At 44.8% G+C, this 19,067-nt stretch overlaps 1 protein-coding gene and 2 pseudogenes across 4 annotated transcripts in view; 2 read left to right on the plus strand and 1 right to left on the minus strand.

Annotated features, from left to right (window-relative positions):
* TENT4B (terminal nucleotidyltransferase 4B) overlaps positions 1–15,404 on the minus strand; it is an 80,906-nt gene extending 65,502 nt beyond the window's left edge. For 2 of the 4 annotated variants that reach the window (XM_030797304.1, XM_030797294.1), the window contains exons 1-2: positions 15,289–15,404; positions 14,075–14,587 (exon numbers count right to left, since the gene is read on the minus strand). In XM_030797304.1, the coding sequence (XP_030653164.1) occupies positions 14,075–14,587; positions 15,289–15,368 (593 nt within the window). In that variant the 5' untranslated portion in view covers positions 15,369–15,404. Of the gene's footprint in view, positions 1–14,074; positions 15,015–15,288 lie in introns of those variants that run through there. The other 2 variants (XM_030797297.1, XM_003263035.4) reach the window with 2 other exon arrangements.
* Positions 15,405–16,629: 1,225 nt separating this feature from the next.
* Positions 16,630–16,719, plus strand: LOC115831882 (annotated as a pseudogene).
* Positions 16,688–17,079, plus strand: LOC100586705 (annotated as a pseudogene).
* The last annotated feature ends 1,988 nt before the right edge of the window (positions 17,080–19,067 follow it).

Below are 19,067 nucleotides of genomic sequence, written 5' to 3' on the forward strand. Positions count from 1 at the left end.
ATTAATAAGAAAAAGATAAACACCTCCAAAAGAAAAATGAACAAAGGCAGTAACTCAAAAGAAAAATAAATAGCTAAAGAATGTAAAGACATATGCAAATTGTCAGTAAATACTACAAAATTGGCAAAAACTGTTTCCTTCTGCATTCTTTTTTTTTTTAATTATTTTTTATGGAGATAGGGTCTCACAACATTGCTTAATGGGGAAACGACAGTCATTTCAACAAATGGTTCTGGGACAACTGGATACCCACAGGCAAAGGAATGAAATGGGACCTCTGACCTCTACCTCACACCATATTTTAAAAATGAACTCAAAATGGGCTGGGCGTGGTGGCTCACGCCTGTAATCCCAGCACCTGGGGAGGCCGAGGTGAGAGGATTGCTTGAGCCCAGGAGTTCAAGACCAGCCTGACAAACATGGTGAAGCCCCCTCTTTACTAAAAATACAAAAATTAGCCAGGCTTGGTGGTGCACGCCTGTAATCCCAGCTACTCGGGTGCTGAAGCATGAGAATTGCTCGAACCGAGGAGGCAGAGGGTACAGTGAGCCAAGATCACACCACTGTACTCCAGCCTGGGCGACAGAGCAAGACTCTATCTCAAAAAAAAAAAAAAAAAAAAAAAAAAAGAAAAAAGAAAAAAAACCTCAAAATGTATCAAAGACCTAAATATAAGAGCTAAAACTATAAACCTCATAGAAGGAAACAAAGTTCACAAGTAAATCTTCAGCATTCTGGATTTAGCAACAGTTTCTTACATATGACAAGCAACCAAAGAAAAAAAATAGACAAATTAGACATCATTGAAACAAAACTTTGTGCTTTAAAAGACACTATCAAGAAAATGAAAAGATTAAAGCTTATAATCAGTTGAATTATTTAAGAAAAAAAACCTAAAAGAAAAAAAAATAAAGTAAAAAAAAAAACCTACAGTATGAGATATATATCTACAAACCATCCGTCTGATAAGGGTCTAGCATTTAGAACAAGCTCGTCCAACCCACGGCCAGAGGCCCACGATGGCTTTGAATGTGGCCCAACACAAACTTGTAAACTTTCTTAAAACATTATGAGATGTTTTGGTAATTCTTTTTTTAGCTCATCAGCTGTCATTACTGTTAGTGTATTTTATGTGTGGCCCAAGACAATTCTTCTTCTTCTAATGTGGCCCAGGGAAGTCAAAAGATTGGACACCACTGATCTAAATATAAAGAACTGTTTTAGCTCGGCATGCTAGCAACATGCCTGCAGTCCTAGCTACTCAGGAAGATGAGTCGTGAGGATCGTTTGAGCCCAGGAGGGCAAAATGGCAGTAAACTATGATCACGCCACTGCACTCCAACCTGGGTGACAAAGTGAGGCCTCATCTTTAAAATAAAATAGACCAGGCACAGTGGCTCATGCCTCTAATTCCAGCAATTTGGGAAGCTGAGATGGGCGGACTGCTTCAGCTCAGGAGTTTGAGACCAGTCTGGGCAATAAGGTGAGACTCTGTCTATACTAAAATACAAATAAAAAAAAAAATTAGCCAGGCATGGTGGCATGCGCCTGTGGTCCCAGCTGTGGGATGCTGACTGAGGTGGGAGGATCGCTTGAGCCTGGGGTGGAGGCAGAGGTTGCAGTGAGTCAAGATGGCATCACTACACTCCAGCCTGGGTGACAGAGCAAGAACCTGTCTCAGTAAAATAAAATAAAGAACTCCTATAGCTCAACAATACAAAGATAAATAACCCAATTTTAAAATGGTCAAAAGATTTGAATAGATATTTCTCCAATGAAGATTTGCACATGGCCAACAAGCTCATGTAAAGATATTCAACATTGTTAGTCACCACTAACAATCAAAATCACAAATGAGACACTTACTTCATACCCACTAGGTTGGCTATAATAAAGAAGACAGATAATTTAAAAAGTGCAGACTGGGCGCAGTGGCTCACGCCTGTAGTCCCAGCACTTTGGGAGGCTAAGGCAGGTGGATCACTTGAAATCAGGATTTCAAGACCAGCCTGACCAACATGGCAAAATCCTGTCCCTGTAAAAAAATACAAAAATTAGCCAGGCGTGGTGACACGCGCCTGTAATCCCAGCTACACGGGAGGCTGAGAGATACAAGAATTGCTTGAACCCGGAAGGTGGAGGTTGCAGTGAGCCAAGATCGTGCTACTGCACTCCAGCCTGGGCGATAAAGCAAGACTTCATCTCAAAAAAAAAAAAAAAACAAAAAAAAGTGCTGTCAAGTATGTGGAGAAATTGGAAATTTCATTCATTGCTGGTAGAATATAAAATGTCACAGCCACTTTAAAAAATAATTTGGCAGTTCCTCAAAATGTTAAACAGAGAGTTAACTTAAGACCCAGGAATTCCTCACCTAAGTATATACCCAAGAAAAATGAAAACACGTTCACATAAAAACTTGTACGTGAACGTCTACAGCAGTAATATTCATAACAGCCAAAAAACGGAAACAACCTAAATGTCCTTCTACAGGTGAATAGATAAACAAAATGTGACATATACATGCAATAAAATATTCAGCCATAAAAAGCAATGAAGAACTGACACATGCTACGATACAGATGACCTTTGGAAACATTGTGCTAAGTTTGAGAAGCCAAGCACAAAAGGCCACAAACTGTTATGATTCCACTTATATGAAAGGTCCAGAGTAAACAAATACACAGAGACAGAGAGTCTCTATGTGGCTGCCAGGGTTAGGGTGTGTGAGGGAGTGGGGAGTGATAATGGGTTGAGAGTTTCTTTCTGGGGTGATGAAAATGTTCTGGAATTAGTTGCGATGGTTGTACAGCCTTCTAATATACGAAAACCACTGAATTGTACACGTTAAAAGGGTTAAATTTACAGTATGTGAATTACTATCTCAATAAAAATAAGTAGAAAAATAAAGGATAACCTTTTTTGCCTTTTAATTTTAATTTCATTACATGCATATTTTGCTGATAAGAAAGAAATAATGTTGTCTGGGGCAAAGGCTCAGCTTAATCCATGTCTGGTAAAAAAAAAACAAAAGACTGGAAACAAAATGGTCAACAAGAAATTGGTAATTTAAATTAAGGTACATTAAATCAACGGAATATAACCAAAAAAAAACAAAAGAAAATAAACAAATAAATGGAATATCACATACACATGTACTATGAATACAAGGTCATTCTAAAGGCAATGAGATATTAAAAATGGTATAGAAATATATTTGAAATGAAAAGATGTTTGTCATATTAGTAAAAAAAAAAAAAAAAAATTTTTTCAGACGAGGTCTCGCTCTGTCACCCAGGCTGGAGTGCAGTGACATGAACTTAGCTCACTGCAACCTCTGCCTCTTGGTCTCAAGCGATCCTCCCAGCTAAGCCTCCCAAGTAGCTGGGACTACAAGGGCACGCCACCACCATGCCTGGCTAATTTTTTTTTTTTTGGTAGAGACAGAGTTTCACCATGTCACCCAAGCTGCTCTCGAACTCCTGTACTCAAGCGATCCACCTGCCTCAGCCTCCCAAAGTGCCAGGGTTACAGGCAGTTAATCCCAGGTGAGCCACCATGCCCAGCCCAGTAAAAACTCTTTTTTAAGTCAAAAAAGTATATCCACAATATTCTGATGCCCTTCTCCCAAAGAATAAAAAAAATTTAGATTGAAAACCAGTTCTAAGTTCTGGCCTCTAGACTGTAAAAAAATAAATTTCTTTTATTTAAACAACAACAGGCCAGGAGCAGTGGCTCACATCTGTAATCCCAGCACTTTGGGAGGCCGAGGCAGGTGGATCACGAGGTCAGGAGCTCAAGACTAGCCTGGCCAATATGGTGAAACCCTGTCTCTACTAAAAATACAAAAATTAGCCAGGTGTGGTGGTGGGCGCCTGTAATCCCAGCTACTCGGGAGGCTGAGGCAGAAAATTGCTTGAACCTGGGAGGCAGAGCTTGCAGTGAGCTGAGATAGCACCACTGCACTCCAGCCTGGGCAACAGAGCGAGATTCCATCTAAAAACAACAACAACAACAACAAAAAAAAACAGGATGGGCTCACACCTGTAATCCCAATACTTTGGGATGCTGAGGTGGGAAGACTGCTTGCGACCACAAGTTCAAAACCAGCCAAAATGGTGAGACCCCATTTCTTTCTTTCTTTTTTATTTTTTTTGAGACGAAGTTTCACTCTTGTTGCCCAGGATGGAGTGCAATGGCGCAATCTTGGCTCACTGCAACCTCCGCCTCCCAGGTTCAAGTGATTCTCCTGCCTCAGCCTCCCAAGTAGCTGGAATTACAGGCGCATGCCACCACGCCCGGCTAATTTTATATTTTTAGTAGAGAGGCGGTTTATCCATGTTGGTCAGGCTGGTCTCAAACTCCCGACCTCAGGGGATGCGCCTGCCTTGGCCTCCCAAAGTACTGGGATTACAGGCGTGAGCCACTGCACCCAGCGAGACCCTATTTCTATAAAATAAACAAATAAAACCCAACTCTTTAAAAACATTAAAATTATGCCCACAGTAAGAGTCCGTATTGATAAAAGAAAAACATAACATATATATATATATAAAAACATTAAAAAGTCAAAAAATATTTACATCAAACTGTTAACAGAAGTTATATCAGGCCAGGCGCGGTGGCTCACGCCTGTAATCCCAGCACTTTGGGAGGCCGAGGCGGGCAGATCACAAGGTCAGGAGATCGAGACCATCCTGGCCAAAACAGTGAAACCCCATCTCTACTAAAAATACAAAAAATTAGCTGGGTGTGGTGGCGGGCGCCTGTAGTCCCAGCTACTCGGGAGGCTGAGGCAGGAGAATGGCGTGAATCCAGGAGGCAGAGCTTGCAGTGAGCCGAGATGGTGCCACTGCACTCCAGCCTGGGTGACAGAGCAAGACTCTGTCTCAAAAAAAAAAAAAAAAGAAATTATATCCTGGTAGTGATATTACAGGGGTTATTTTTCTTTCTTTATTTCAGCTATATTTAAGGACAGTAAACAAGAAAGTAAAGGGTGAATAACTTCAAAGAACAAAGACACTAAAATTTCCAAACTTATCACTAGTACTTTATTAAGTCCAAGTTCCTGGAAATTAGACAAAAGTCACCTAATTATAGAATTAAAACACAATCCTATGTATTCTTATTCTTGCTTTGGCAGGAATGTACAACACCTGACAGTGCTAAGAGTTAAGTTACTTTCACAAAATCAAAACAGTGACTACAAAGGGCCAGTAAGGGAAAACTAAGGGACTAAGTCCCAATTCTCAGGTCACAAAGCTGTTTAGATGAAACAATTTATTCTAGGATAGATTTGAAGATTAAGTATCTATTCTATAGAGTCTAAAGGTATTATTCAGGTATAAAAATACTGTAAGAAAATTTTACCACCACCACCACCAACAAACCACTAACCACAGCTTTACTCCCTAAAATACAGCCAAGCCAACAGACTATAAAATATCCTCATATGAAAAGACAGGACTCTCAATTTTGAAATAAACCCTACAGTTTTACTTTTTTATGTTTTTAGAAAATGAGACTAAAGATCTACTTCATGCTAATAACTAGTTTCTAAGAAAAAGCAACATGTAAAGGAAACACTGAAAATTACTTCAAAGACAAAAAAAGTTAAAATGTTACTGCTAAGAGTAAAACTAAAGAAAAACTTGAAAATTAAAGCCTTTCAAGTCACAATTTTAGAGATTTCTCATTGAGAAAGTTCAATACTGCCAAGATGTTTTAAAATAAAAAAGTTAAAATTAGATGAGGCTATTTTTATTGATATTAATATAAGGCAAAACACGCTATCACTACACATATTAGAACTGCTCAAATAAAAAAGTGGTAACACTAAATGCTAGCAAGGATGCAGAGAAACTGGATATCTCATACATTGTTGATAGGAATATAAGAGGATATAGTCATTCTAGAAAATAAATAGTTCAGCAGTTTCTCTAAAAACCAAACATGCACTTACCATACGATCCAAACATTTGGGCATTTATTCCCCCAAAATGAAAATTTTATATTCACATAAAAATATTTCTACACATGAATGTTTATAGCAGCTTTATTTGCAATAACCAAAAAACTGGAAACCACCCTTCTGGTATGTCCTTCAACAAGTAAATGGTTAAACAAATTGTGTGGTTCAGCCATACTATGGACTACTACTCAATAGTAAAAAGAAATGAACTACTGATACATGCAGCAATTTGGATGGCTCTCAAAGGAATTATGGTAAAAGAAAAAAAGCCAAAGTTACATTCTGTATGATTCCATTTATATAACAGTCTCAAAATGGCAAAATTACAGAGATGCAAACAGATTAGTGGTTGCTGGAAGGGTGCGTGTGGCTATAAAGTGGTAGCATAGGGAGCCCTGAGGTGATGGAGTAGCTCTGTATATAGAACTATAGACTGTTATAGTGGCTATCCAGATCTACACATGATAAAATTGCATACAATTATATATATATATATATATATATATATATATACACACACACACAAATACATGTGAAACTGGTGAAATCTAAAAAAGGCTTATGGATTGTAACAATGACAATTTCCTGGTTCTTGACATTAAACTATAGTTATGTGAGCTATTACCATTAGGTGAAACTTGGTGAAGGGAACATGGGCTCTGTACTATTTTTCACAACTTCCTATAAATCTATAATTATTTCAAAATAGAAAGTAAAAAAAAATTAGTAGGGCTATGTATGAGGAGGTTAATATAACAAATGGAAAAGGTTTAGCATAGCATTTGAAACATGGTAATAAAGGCTTCCATTTTATTGAAACTTTTATTACATTAATTTGAAAACACAGGTTTCTGCACTAAATATAAGCAACTATTTCAGCAAAAAGCATGACTTGAGCTAGAATTCCTCAATTTAATTACTAAATACTACCTGAAATCGCTTGTGCACATGCTAAGATTGTTTTAAGACTTAAAATTGTCCAAGTGAATAGGGAACCAGTACACAACATAAATGGCTCAACATTCAGCTTTTTTCCCAAAACTCTAACTCAAATGTCTTTTACATCATCAAGTAACTTATCAGATGGAAATAAATGTATCATCTGCTGTGTGATTCCAAATTAAGGAAAGTCTAACTCAAAGCCATCCTCAACTTGAATATATATAATCTCTTACAAAAAAAACAATTACGTGTAATCTTAAGAATAGTGAAACAAACTCAAAGCCTTTTTGGCATTCCACAGCAGCTGAGTCCCTACCAAATATTCTGGGGTGGAAAGAACATTCTACTGGCCATCCTCTGAATTCCTCAGCAGACTCTAAGCTGTCCAGTCAGCTCTGTAGGAAACAGCAAATACCAGGTACTGGTAACTAGTCTCTAATTCTTCAAAAAAGCATTATCTTTGGCCTACAGCCCCTTCAAGATTACTCTATACCTATGTATGTGTAAGTGATTAATACAGTCTCTAGTGTTGTGGGTGTGATCCTGAAATAGCTTCCACCACTAAATGTTACTCTTAACAGAGTCAACAGAAGAGAGAATAGAAAGCTGTGTGAAATCATACAAAAGCTTGATTTTCTACTTTCCACAGGAAAAAAAAATGACTTTAATTTTCTCAGCTTCAGCAGGTGCAAGAATATCTAAATTGCCATGATGTCTATACCCTTCCTGTGATATTCAGTATACAGGTTATCTGAGAACAAGTGAGAACCATCTGATCAGTTCCGTATCACCAAGGGAGCCCTTAAATTCGGTTTCCATGGACCCTTCTGTACTTCTAACACTATGATTTGTTGGCAGGAATTTCACAGAAGAAGTTGAGATGTAAGGCCATCTGGCACGCCAGGATCAGAATTTTTCTAATACACACCCCCATCCCTGACTTAGAATTTTCTAGTATCCCTTTCCCATCCTATCTTTCCTGTAATGTAGTAAGCCTTTTGTGTGACCAGTGGGTAGACAGACTCCAAAAAGTCACTCACTGTTTCCTTTGCTTTTCAATAGTTAAAACTTTGTAAGTGTTAAAAAAGAGTCCACAAAGACAAAGGGGGAAAAAAAAAGAGTCCAAACACTGAAATACCAATGATCAATGGTGACAGTATTCACTGATAACAGATTTTGGATAAAAGATGGAAGTTGTGGAATGAAAGTTAAGTTAGTGGCCGGACGCAGTGGCTCATGTCTCTAATCCTAGCACTGTGGGAGGCCAAGGTGGGCAGATCATTTGAGTCAGGAGTCCAAGACCAGCCTGGCCAACATGGCGAAACCCCGTCTCTACTAAAAATACAAAAATTAGCCGCTGTGGTGGCGGGTGCCTGTAATCCCAGCTACTCAGGAGGCTGAGGCAGGAGAATCACTTGAACCCAAGAGTGTTGAAGTTGCAGTGAGCCAAGATCATGCCACTGCACTCCAGTCTGGGTGGCATAGCAAGACTCTGTCTCAAAAAGCAAAAACAACAACAACAACAACAACAAAAACAAAGAAAGTTAAGTTAGTTGAACACAGTATACTAAATTTTGAGACATTCTTAAATATGAATTATATTTAGTGTACAATCTACACTATAGAAAACCTAATGTCTTCTTAAAAGCGCATGTCAGTACCCAAATCAGTAAAATTCAATAACCTGAAGGTTCCAGTTCACTAAGAATTACTGTGGGCTACATCTGCAAATGCACAGAAATTAAATAGAGCACAAATCACTTGGAAAAAGTCCTCTAAATTCTTTCATATTCAATCTACTTTAATCTGTCTGATTGCTTTGGAGCCCAGCAGTAACGCCAATCTCATTGATAATACTGTGTAGAAATAAGCAGAGATAGGCCGGGCACGGTGGCTCATGCCTGTAATCCCAGCACTTTGGGCGGATGAGGCGGGTAGATCACCTGATGTTGGGAGTTTGAGACCAGCCTGACCAACATGGAGAAACCCCATCTCTACTAAAGATACAAAATTAGGCATGGTGGCACATGCCTGTAATCCCAGCTACTTGGGAGGCTGAGGCAGGAGGTCGCTTGAACCCGGGAGGCGGAGGTTGCAATGAGCCAAGATCGCACCACTGCACTCCAGCCTGGGCAACACAAGTGAAACTCCATCTAAAAAAAAAAAAAAAAAAAAACAGAAAGAGAGAGAGGGAGGGAGGGAGGGAGGGAGGAGGGAGAGAGAAAGAGAAGCAGAGATAAGCCCTAATGCAGTGCTGAAGAAAGGCATGAACATCTTGGGCTTACTATGACATGATGAACAATGAGCACTAGAGGATGGCACATACAAGAAGATACTGCCCCACAGCAGTGAAGAGCACTGCATCTCAGCCCTCCAAATCTCAGCTCCCCACTAGCAGGTCCACCTATACATCCCCCTACTATCTTCTTCCCCAAACCAATAGTCCTTCTGGCCCTTATTTCCAAAAACACCACAAATATTTCCCCAGTCACTCAAGTTCAAAGCTACAGTATGATTATTAAATCCACTTAAGGAATCTGAATCCTCTCCATCCTTACCCTGTAATACCTCTCACGTTCATTCTCCCTTCATGTCCCCATTCCTACCATCCTAGTTTAAGAAATTATACCTTAAACCCAAGTTTCCCAACAAGGTCTTGATGTCCCCACAGCCAAATTTGTACTCCAAAACATTGTTTTGAACAAGTCATCCAAGCCTTAAAAAAGCATCTACAGATCTGGCAGTACAGCCAACAGAAACCTACCCTCATGAGCTTGGACAAACACCAAGCACCTTCCATAAGAAGTTTCTGGACCCAGGGCTCAGGACCAAGTTCTGCAAATTCCCTGTATTTGCTACTTCTTGCCATCCCCTCTTTCTCCATAGTGATCAACAATTAAGTCTTTCAAAAGAAAAGGGTTTATGGCTCGTTTTCATGGACAAGCAGCAGCAGGTGGGCAGCATCCTAAACCATAGCCAGTTCTGGAGGGGAGCAAAGCCCAAGAGAATCAGTGGAAGCAACTTAAAACATAAAAGACCAGGGCAGGCACGGTGGCTCATGCCTGTAATCCTGACACTTTGGGAAGCCTAGGTGGGCAGATCACTTGAGGTCAGAAGTTTGAAACCAGTCTGGCCAACATGGTGAGACCCCATCTCTACTAAAAATACAAAAATTAGCTGGGCATGGTGGTGGGCGCCTGTAATCCCAGTTACTTGGGAGGCTGAGGCAGGAGAATTGCTTGAACCTGGGAGACGGAGGTTGCAGTGAGCCAAGACTGTGCCACCACACTCCAGCCTGGGCAAGAGAGCAAGACTCCCTCTCATTCATTCATTCATTCATTCATAATTAAATAAATAAATAAGGCCAGGCATGGTGGCTCACACCTGTAATCCCAACATTCTGCTAGGTGGACATGGGAGGATCACTTGGACCAGGAGTTGGAGACCTGCATGAGCAACATGGCAAGACCCCATCTTTACAAAAAATATCAAAATGAGCCAGGCCTGGTGGCAACTCGCCTGTAGTCCTAACTACTCAGGAGGCTGAGGTGGGAAGTTCACTTCAGCCTGGGAGGCCAAGGCTGCTCTGACCCATGATCATGACACTGCTCTCCAGCCTGAGCGACAGAGCAAGACTCTGTCTCAAAAAAAATTAAAAAAATAAATTTAGGCCAGGCACAGTGGCTCACACCTGTAATCCCAGCACACTGGGAGGCCAAGGCATGTGGATGGCTTGAGCCCAGGCAAAGGTTGCAGTGAGCCGAGATCACGCCCACTGCACTCCAGCCTGGGCAACAGAGCGAGACCCTGTCTCCATAAAGTTAAATTGAAATTTAAAAATAATAAAACAAAAAATAAAAAAATGTTTTAAAAAGCGAACAAAATCCCTGGTCTGTGGGTACATGAAGAAGTCTGAGATGGTGAGCCCAAGAGTTTTATTTTGAAGACTTTAGGATGAAATCCAATATCTTACTCTACATATTAAAGAAATGTCCATGTCATGTGTAAGAGGGAACACATAATAAAAGGGAAGTTACACCTATGAAGTGAGTACCTTTGAGAGTTCAGAGGAGAAACCAAAAACATCAAGGACTTAGGCAATGCAAGAGGTCAGCATTCTAAATAAGTCAACCAATTTGGTTGAAGCAGAGAACACAAAAAACAGCTGCGAGAGACTATATAGCTGTCCCATGGTTCTAGCCCATTTTCACATGCTTTCTGGTCTCCTCTCCGCATCTGGACTATCAGTTCAGAGGCCAAGAACCACCACAATGTGTTAACCTATTAGCTAACTATCAGTCACATCTTAAGAATTCAGAAAACAATGGTAATAGTTTTAGTACATTTAATCTCAGAACAGCATAACATCGAGGTGCACCCTGAATTCAGATTTTTTTAAATACCTGTATTAAAAATAGAAAAACTTCCTAAAGTTAAGAAATAAGGATACTAGTGAGAACAGTGGCTCATGCCTATAATCCCAGCACTGTGTGAGGCCAAGGTGGGAGGACTGCTTGAGGCCGGTTGAAGACCAGCCTAGGCAACAAATGGAGGCCCCATCTCTACAAAAAGTAAAAATAAAAAATTAGGCAGGTATGGTGACATGTGCCTGTAGTCCCAGCTACTCCAGGAAGCTGAGGCAGGTGGATCATTTGAGCCCAAGAGTTAGAGGATACAGTGAGCTATGATCACGTCACTCCACTCCAGCCTAGGCAGCAGAGTGAGACCCAATCTCAAAAGAAAAAAAAGATATCAGGATAATGAAGCCAGGCAGGGTGGCTCATGCCTGTAATCCCAGTCCTTTGGGAGGCCAAGATGGGCGGATCACCTGAGGTCAGGAGTTTGAGACCAGCTTGACCAACATGAAGAAAATAAAAAATTAGCCAGGCGTGGTGGCAAGCGCCTGTAATCCCAGCTACTCAGGAGGCTGAGGCAGCAGAATCACTTGAACCTGGGAGGCAGAGGTTGCGGTGAGCTGAGATTGCGCCACTGCACTCCAGCCTGGGCAACAAGAACGAAACTCCGTCTCAAAAAAAAAAAAAAAAAATCAGGATACATGAATCAAAGCAAGAATTTCTAAGCACCCAGACACTCTTAACACTCTTGGGAATTGTTTAATGTATTTTTTGAAACTAGGAGGTCTCAGAATTGAAATTCTTTTTTTAATTTTAAAAAAAAAAGTTTAACTGCTGACATGCTCTAAAGGAGGAGGCAAAAGAATGGAAAATCTGGTGAAGTGATAAGCAGTTTTTAAAGAGGTTTACAATCAGTTTTTAAACAGTAATCCCTCTGGGAAATGAAAATTCCTCTCCTAATCCCTTTGAGGGCAATATATGTGAATCAGGAACAAGAACATCTTGCTTCTACTAAGTACAAATATGAACCTTTTAGAGTATCTTCTGCATTAAATAGCAAGTAGAAGAGAGGACAATTTCTAATTTATCAAAAAAAAATAAGCATCTTGGACTTATATCTTTTGCTAGACACATACAAAGAGGCTTCAGTAAAATGCAATTAAGGAACTTCAAGGTTTTCGTTGACAGTGATTACTTAACTGGAGCTTACTCCTGTGAAATGAAACTACCAGAAACCCTCAACATCAATTTGCTTGTCACTAAACCACAGGTTTACGCTTCGACTTGGAAATGCTAACAGGATGGAACCACAAGCCTTTAATAAAACGTGATGACCATGGAGAGCGCCCTTGAAGCTTAGCAACAGAGGACTCAACCCTAAAAGGGTTCCCTTTCTGGAATGTGAGGGCAGGTTTGACATGTACCACGACACCAGTCCTAAAACGCTTGACTGCATTTTCCACAAAAGGTGGGAGTTGTAATAGTAGCATAGAGCAGACACCAGCCCACTGGAAGCAGATGGAACCCACCAACTCATTTTATCCAGACCTTCAAAAAGGTACACAGAACTCTCTCAGCCAAAGCAGGGCAGATCTGAATGAATAAATCCAGGAAAAGGTTCACATGGGATTACTAATTGGTAATTTTATTTGCATGCCAAAGCCCTCAATGTAAAACAGAACCTGAAAAATGAAAAGCAATTTGAAAGCCCGTTCTCCATACTCAAGCTACACACACACACACACACACACCACACGCACACCACACACACACACACACACACACACACACACGAGAGACCCAAAAGCTTTGTTTTACAAAACAAATAAGATTCAGTAACCTATTCCAGCACAGGGACTCTTCTGAAGGGATATCTAGTTGGAAACATTCCCTGCTTATGTACATAATTCACTAGGGGTCAGGTAAGATTCCATTTTCTAAGCGCTGAACTTTAAACAGAAAGTCAGTAGTGGTGCAATATTCACTCATTAGCATACATCTCTACCCCCTAGAATGAAAAGCACTGGCTGCCTCTGCCAGGATGACAACTTTACAGTGAGAAGCTGGAGCCGCGGACCATGAACTCCTGGAAAGTTCTATCAGGGCCTCAGAAGAGCTCACCACCTTCACCTCCTAAACTTAGCGGTCACCCATCCCACGCCACTCTCTCCACAGACAAGGCATCTGTGATATGGGAATTTTTAAAAAATAAAAATAAAAAGATGGGCCACAGGGTCAAGAGCAGGCAATGCCTTACAGGGCTGACATGATTGCTGTCTGGGACTGGGGGAGGGGGAGGAGCATTCTGGATGTTTCTATTCTTGGCAAGGAAAGCACCTCCGGGTCCTGCACCATCAAAAAACACTCACACACCAATGTTCTCAGGGAATCAATGATAGGCCCGTACTAAGCGGTCTCATCTTGAGTTGTGATGATGGGGAAAAAGGTGTGGAGGGCTGGAGGCGGGGTGGTGGTCAAGGGTAGATGTGTTTAACTAAGGGGGATGGGAGGAGAGTGAATGGATAAAGTGGGGGCCTGGGGAAGGTGTGGACGGTTAAGAGGGAGGGGAGGAAGGTGTGGACCACTAACGGAGGACAGGAGAGCCGAGGGTGTGGACGGCTAAGGAGGCTTGGGGAAAGGTGTGGACGACTGGGGGGTTGGGGATGGCCAGCAGCACCCCCGTGCACCAGCAGCGAAGGCAGGCCGTGGGGGTGGCCGCTCCTAGACCCTCACAACCCCCCTCTGTGGGCGTGTGCCCGGCTGCGCGTTGGCACCCGCCAGGCCATCGGGCCGCAGGGCCAGCACTCACCCCACGACTCCCTGGTTGTAGTTCCTCCGTTTCCACGGGGTCCCGCTGTACACGACCCCGCCGCCGTCTGCTCGGCCGCCCCCCGCGGCCCGCCCTCCGCTGGGCTGCAGCAGGCTGTAGTTGAGTCCATACGTGCTGGCCTTGTTGTCGCGCTTCCTCTTGTTGCTGCTGCCCGAGGCCGAGTCGGCTGGATCGGCGGCGGGGACGGCGGCCGAAGGGTGCGGGGACGAGGACGCCGAGGGAGGCGAGGACGCCGAGGAGCCCGCCCGGCGGGCCCAGGCCCCGGGCTGGTGGTGGTTGTTGTTGTTGTTGGTCGTCTCTAGGGGCAGGAAGTCCCGCTGCTCCGCGGGCAGCGCGTGGCTGCCCAGCAGGCGCTCCCCGGAGCGGTACATGCCGGCCGGGGCCGGGGCCGGGGCCGAGGCCGCGCCGCCGGGGCTGCCGGTGCTGCTGCCGCTCCCGCCGGTGGCCGTACTGCTGCTGCTGCTGCCGCCGCCGCCGCCGCTCGCGCCGCCGCTGCTGTGACAGTGGTGGTTGAAGTAGAGGTTCCTCAGCCCCTGGGTCGTCTCCCAGATCTGCATCCACAGACTGTTGGACGGTCCGAGCTGCTCTGGCTGGAACCAGGCGATCCTCGGATCCATCAAACGGCGGCGGCCGCTGCCCCCGCCCCTCCCGGCCGCCCGCAGGGCCGCCGCCGCCGCCGCCTCAGGCGCACACCCGGCCTCGGCTGCTGCTGCTGCTGCTGCCGCTGCTGCTGCTGCTGCTGCTCGGGGCCCGCCGCGGGCGGCGCGGTCGCGCAGGGAGCCGGGCCGGCGCCGGCGGCGTCGCTCCCGCCCTCGGGGGCTCCGCGGGCCCTCCCCCCCTCCCTCCGCCCCTCCGCCGAGCCCCTGTCACTGGGGTCCCCGTGCAAATGGCGGCGGCGGCGGCGGCGGCTCCACAGAAGAGCTAGCGGCGGCGGCGGCGGCAGCGGCGGCAGCGAGACGCGCCTGCTCGGTAGCGTCCTCGCTCCTCCGGCCCCGGGGCGGGGCCTCTGCCGGCTCCGCCCCGCTCGCCCCGCCCCCCCCCCACCGCCCCGCCCTCACGCGCCCGCCCCGCCCCCACCGCGCCGCGCAGCAGCCCGGGAGGCCGCGCCGTGCGTCACAGAGGCCGCGGCGCGACGGGGCCGCAACCGCCTGGCCCAACCGTACTTGCGCTATCTGTGGAGGGGGCCCACGTACCTGGGCGTCCGGGAGCTTCTGACGCGCGCGCGGCTCCTCCGCCTCGGCTTCCTCGGTGCTGAGACTGGACGAGGCCGCATGGAGGTTGCCGCCCGCCCCGCAGGGAGTGAGTTGTGGGAGGTGCCGCCCCGCCCCTCGCTCCTCGCCCCTCCCATCCCTGTGGCCGCCGGATCCCGGGCCCTCGCAACCCTTCCTGACGTCTTGGCTTCTGCCTGCTTTCTAAAACACTTTCTTTTTTTAAAAAAAAAAAAAAAAAAAAAAAAAAAAAAAGCAGCCTATATAACACTTTTTCTGGTGGGGTGGGGACACGCCCCCTGCCCGAGCGCGTGCCCCGGGGTCCTGACGCTGGCTGCGCGAGACCCTGCACGGCTACGTGCGCCCCGCCCTGCTGCGCCCTGGCCGGGGTGGGGGACCCCTCCCGTGCGCCCTGGCCGGGGTGGGGGACCCCTCCCCCGGCCTGAGGCCGCAGAAACCTGCACCCCATTCTCAGCCCTGGGGGAGGCCACTAAGACTGAGAGTGTGAGCCAAGAGCGGAAAGCCATAGCCACACACTCAACCCACTTTACACGGACACGCAAACACGTGTAGATGCACAGAGAAGCAGACACACTCCTGCGCGGCGTAGCAAAGACGCTCTCCTGCCCTAAGGTGCACCAACAGCCTTAGAAAGCTCTTCTGAGTTAAGCATTAAATTTTAAGAAAACCCAAAACCTTTTGAGCCTAAAATGAAGATTTAGCATCAGCAAAGATTGTCCACTAGGTCGTTATTTGCATGTCTTTCAAATCTCTGTGGTTAAAAAGCCAAGGAAAGGGGAATGTTAACTATTTTAAATCAAGAGACTAAAAGAAAGTAAGTGAACAGCTTCTATATGGGCCCTTTAAGGTTGATCCAAAGTCCAGAAGAAGTCCCTGATGCCTGATATTGGCCTTCTATTTTGGGAGCTCAATATCCTGGAAAGTTTTTATGACAAATAGTGGAAAACTATCAAAGAACTAAGTGTCACTCTACCTTTTTCTTTCTTTCAAGACTAACTCTTGCTCTGTCATCTGGAGTTCAGTGACTCGTTCACAGCTCAGTGCAGGCTCGGCCTCTTGGGTTCAAGCGATCCTCTTGCCTCAGCCTCCGAGTAGCTAGGACTACAGGCACTCATCAACATGGCATAGAGACGAAGTTGCTCTGCTTTGCCCAGGCTGGTCTGGAACTCCTGGACTTAAGCGATCCTCCCACCTCAGACTCCAAAACTGCTGGGATTACAAGGGGGTGAGCCTCCACGCCTGACTTTACCATTTTTTTGTGTGGTAAGAGATAAATAGCATGACCATAAATACGGAAAACACACAAAGACCCTTCAGCTGCAAACAACAGCTTCCTTGGTAGTTTATGCAGCCTGTTTCTTATATGGGCTGCTCTAAGGAACTATGGAGACAGGCCTTTCAGATGTATGTTCATGTCTCTGACCTTGCACTATGCCAATGTAGGCTCCAGGCAGATATTCCAGGTGCCTTTGGAAAGCTCCAGGGCACTGTGGCCAGGGTTCACATTGGCCAAGTTATCATGTCCATCTGCAACAAGCTGCAGAACAAGGAGCATGTTATTGAAGCCCTGCTCAGGGCCAAGTTCAAGTTCCCTGGCTGCCAGAAGAGCCACATCTCAAAGCAGTGGGGTTTCACCAAGTTCAATGTGGATGAATTTGAAGACGTGGCCGAGAAGCAGCTCATCGCAGATGACTGTGGGGTCAAGTACATCCCTATCATGGCCCTCTGGACAAGTGGCGTGCCCTGCCCTCGTAAGGGCTTCCCACTGTGCTGCCCCCTCTTAATACTCACCAATATTCCTACTTCCTGTCCACCAAAAACAAAAAAAACCCTTCGGAATTTTGATTCATTCTATTTGATTGTTGCTGTTGCTTTACCAGAAATCAGTATTAAAAGTTTTCTCTGTCCGGGGGCGGTTGCTCACACCTGTAATCCCAGCGTTTTGGGAAGTCAAGGTGGGCAGATCACCTGAGGTTGGGAGTTCGAGACCAGCCTGACCAACATGGAAAAACCCCATCTCTACTAAAAATACAAAATTAGCCGGGTGTGGTGGCACATGCCTGTAATCCCAGCTACTCAGGAGGTTGAGGCAGGAGAATCGCTTGAACCCGGGAGGTGGAGGTTGTGGTGAGCCGAGATCTTGCCATTGCACTCCAGCCTGGGTGACAGAGCAAGACTCCATCTCAAAAAAAAAAAAAAAAAAAAGTGTTCTCTAAATGAAATTACTAATTATTACATAGCCAAGAAAATAAGTAGCCGTATTTTTTTGTGTTGTTCACACTGACAAACAAAAATAAAACATTGTATAGAAATAGATTTTGTTTGCTGACCTCATATTTGTTTTAAAAATTTAATCTCTGGCGGGGCGCGGTGGCTCACACCTGTAATCCCAACATTTTGGGAGGCCAACGTGGGCAGATCACGAGCTCAGGAGTTCCCAAGACCAGCCTGGCCAACATGGTGAAACCCCGTCTCTACTAAAAATACAAAAAATTAGCCGGGCATGGTGGCACATGCCTGTAATCCTAGCTACTTGGGAGGCTGAGGCAGGAGAATCATTTGAACCTGGGAGGCAGAGGTTTTGGTGAGCAGAGATCGCGCCATTGCACTCCAGCCTAGGTGACACAGTGAGACTCTGTCTCAAAAAAAAAAAAAAAATTATATATATATATATCTCAGCAGGGTGCAGTGGCTCATGCCTGTAATCCCAGCACTTTGGAAGACTGAGGTGAGAGGATTACTTGAGGCCAGGAGTTTGAGAACAGCCTAGGCAACATGGTGAGACCTCTGTCTCTACAAAAAATTTAAAAATGAGCTGGGCCTTTTCCTTTAACGTAGGATCAAGGTAATAAAAAAGAAAAAATATTCAACATGAAATTTGGAGGAGACGTATCCAAACTAGTATCAGATGCTAATTCATCAGTTACACCATAGTAATATCCTAAGTGTGTTAAGTAAAAGGCTTTCTTCAGCAAAGTATCAGAGATACGTTTGATTTACATACTTTTGTAAACTATATCTTCTCAGGATGTTGGGTACTTATTAAGATCCATGCTTTCAGGCCAAGCATGGTGGCTCACGCCTGTAATCCCAGCAATTCGGGAGGCTGAGGTGGGCAGATCACTTGAGGTCAGGAGTTTGAGACCAGCCTGGCCAACATGGTGAAACTCCATCTCCACTTAAAAAAAGAAATTAGCCGGGCATGGTGGCCCACATCTGTAAGGCCAGTTACTCAGGAGTCTGAGGTGGGAGAATCACTTGAACCTGGGAGGCAGAGTTTACAGTGAGCCGAGATCGTGCCACTGCACTCCAACCTGGGCAACAGAGCTAGACTCCATCTCAATAAATAAATAAATACATATATACATACATACATACATACATAAGTAAATAAAATTAGCTGTGCGTGGTGGCGAGTGCCTGTGGTCCCAACTACTCGGGAGGCTGAGGTGGGAGTATGGCTTGAGCACAGGAAGTCGAGGCTACAGTGAGCTGTGTTTGTGACACTGCACTCCAGCCTGAGCGAGATCCTGTCTCAAAAATAAAAATAAAAATAACCAGGTGCAATGGCTCATGCCTGTAATCCCAATACTTTGGGAGGCTGAGGCAGGAAGATCACCTGAGCCCAAAAGTTCAAGACCAGCCTGGGCAGCACAGCAAGATTTTTGTCTCAAAAGAGAAGAAAAGGAAATAAAACTAAAAAATTTATTTTCTTAAACCCTGCTTGAAAAAAAAAAATTCAG

This window comes from Nomascus leucogenys, chromosome 2 (genome assembly GCF_006542625.1).
Source record: "Nomascus leucogenys isolate Asia chromosome 2, Asia_NLE_v1, whole genome shotgun sequence".
In the NCBI taxonomy this organism is placed as follows: domain Eukaryota; kingdom Metazoa; phylum Chordata; class Mammalia; order Primates; family Hylobatidae; genus Nomascus; species Nomascus leucogenys.